This window comes from Dendroctonus ponderosae, unplaced genomic scaffold, assembly GCF_020466585.1.
Source record: "Dendroctonus ponderosae isolate FM_Combo_2020 unplaced genomic scaffold, Dpon_F_20191213v2 Dpon_F_20191213_10, whole genome shotgun sequence".
NCBI lineage: Eukaryota > Metazoa > Arthropoda > Insecta > Coleoptera > Curculionidae > Dendroctonus > Dendroctonus ponderosae.
The window spans coordinates 428983-430314 of NW_026017111.1; the positions used below are offsets into that span (position 1 = coordinate 428983).

Below are 1332 nucleotides of genomic sequence, written 5' to 3' on the forward strand. Positions count from 1 at the left end.
TTCAAGCAAACCACTTCTGAAGATGCAAGCCACTCGTGCTTGCGAAACGTCAGGAAGAAATTCTACCGAACGACGGCCTAAAAACCCATTAGTTTGAAGGAATGTCTATCTCTTTTGATACTCACAGTGTGTTATTCAAGATGCAATGTGCCGCCGTCAAAATAAAATCTTCATTGATTATCGTTCCTGCACAGCGAAACTCAATCCCAACACCTGGAAATGTCATCAATTAACCAATAGGAAGGCCTGATTCGTCGACAATTCCCTCCCTGGTGTGTTGTAGGCAACGAGCGCCATCCAGGGAAACTCCTCCAGCACGGTTTTCTGTCCAGACGTGATGCGATTGGCCAGCAGTTGCCTGGAAATGGGCCCACAACGATCCATGGGCAACCGACGGTAGTTCCGATGGTTCTCCAAATGGTTCGCCACCAAGCGATTAGTCGATGGAGGTTCTTCCGTTGATGTTGTTGCTGTCACGGAGGTTCTTGGAGCTGAATGACTACAGTGAACCATGTTTATTATTCGGTAAGAGCCGACCTACCTGCTTACCTGCTGCAGCAAACTTTGGGCATTTTATGCTCGAAGCCACACTGATGGTTCTGGATGATTCTGATGATGCTTCTCGGTCTGGGAATGGGCGTTTTGTCTAGAAGATCGGTAAAAAACTGGCACTGTTTGATGTCAATGCATTTTTCCCCGGGCACACATTCCCGATATTCGAACTCTGCCACGAAACGATTAGAACGGTGAACCTGTTTGATGATGGGTACTTACGCAGAAGAACCCTCGGCATAATATTGGCAGGCATTAAGCCGCAAAATGCACTGGCCACTAGACACAACGTCCAGGCGATTTTCAACATCTTCTAAGCTAATTCTCTTTAGCTACTCGTCCGGAAACGGCTTGGAACCATGAGAATGCAGGCACCATTCAAATGTAAACTATTTGGACTGGTTGTCGGAGAATTTCCATGCGAATGTGTCGATTTATGCGTCAGTAGTGCAAAAAGCGGTCCGATGTGTGGAATTATTAATATCAGTAATTAATTGCTAAATTGCTTGGTGCAATTACAAGCTGTGTTTAGCGAGCTTTTGGCCCTCGGTCTGAACATCGTTCGAATAGAGTAGGAAAATACAGAAGTTGGACTTGCACCCAATAGGGGTAAACCTCCACTGAAATTTCAACTATTCGATACTCAGAGGTGCCTTTTTAGAGCTCCAATCGACAGCCTGAAAATAGCTCCTGCTACTTAAAGCCAGAAAGAACTATCGACTTCTTTGAGGCACATTTTCAACACACTCAAGGGCTTAGTGATGGCATGATAGTAGCTCT

General features: G+C 45.6%; 1 protein-coding gene across 1 annotated transcript; it reads right to left on the reverse strand.

Moving 5' to 3' along the window:
• Positions 1 to 268: 268 nt before the first annotated feature.
• Positions 269 to 1254, reverse strand: LOC109537198 (CLIP domain-containing serine protease HP8; the record flags this gene model as incomplete). The annotated part of the gene is given in 3 exon segments (XM_019903804.2): positions 269 to 499; positions 550 to 724; positions 775 to 1254. Coding segments are annotated over 3 exon segments (494 nt in total), but the record flags the coding sequence as incomplete, so codon positions are not given.
• Between the last annotated feature and the right edge of the window lie 78 nt (positions 1255 to 1332).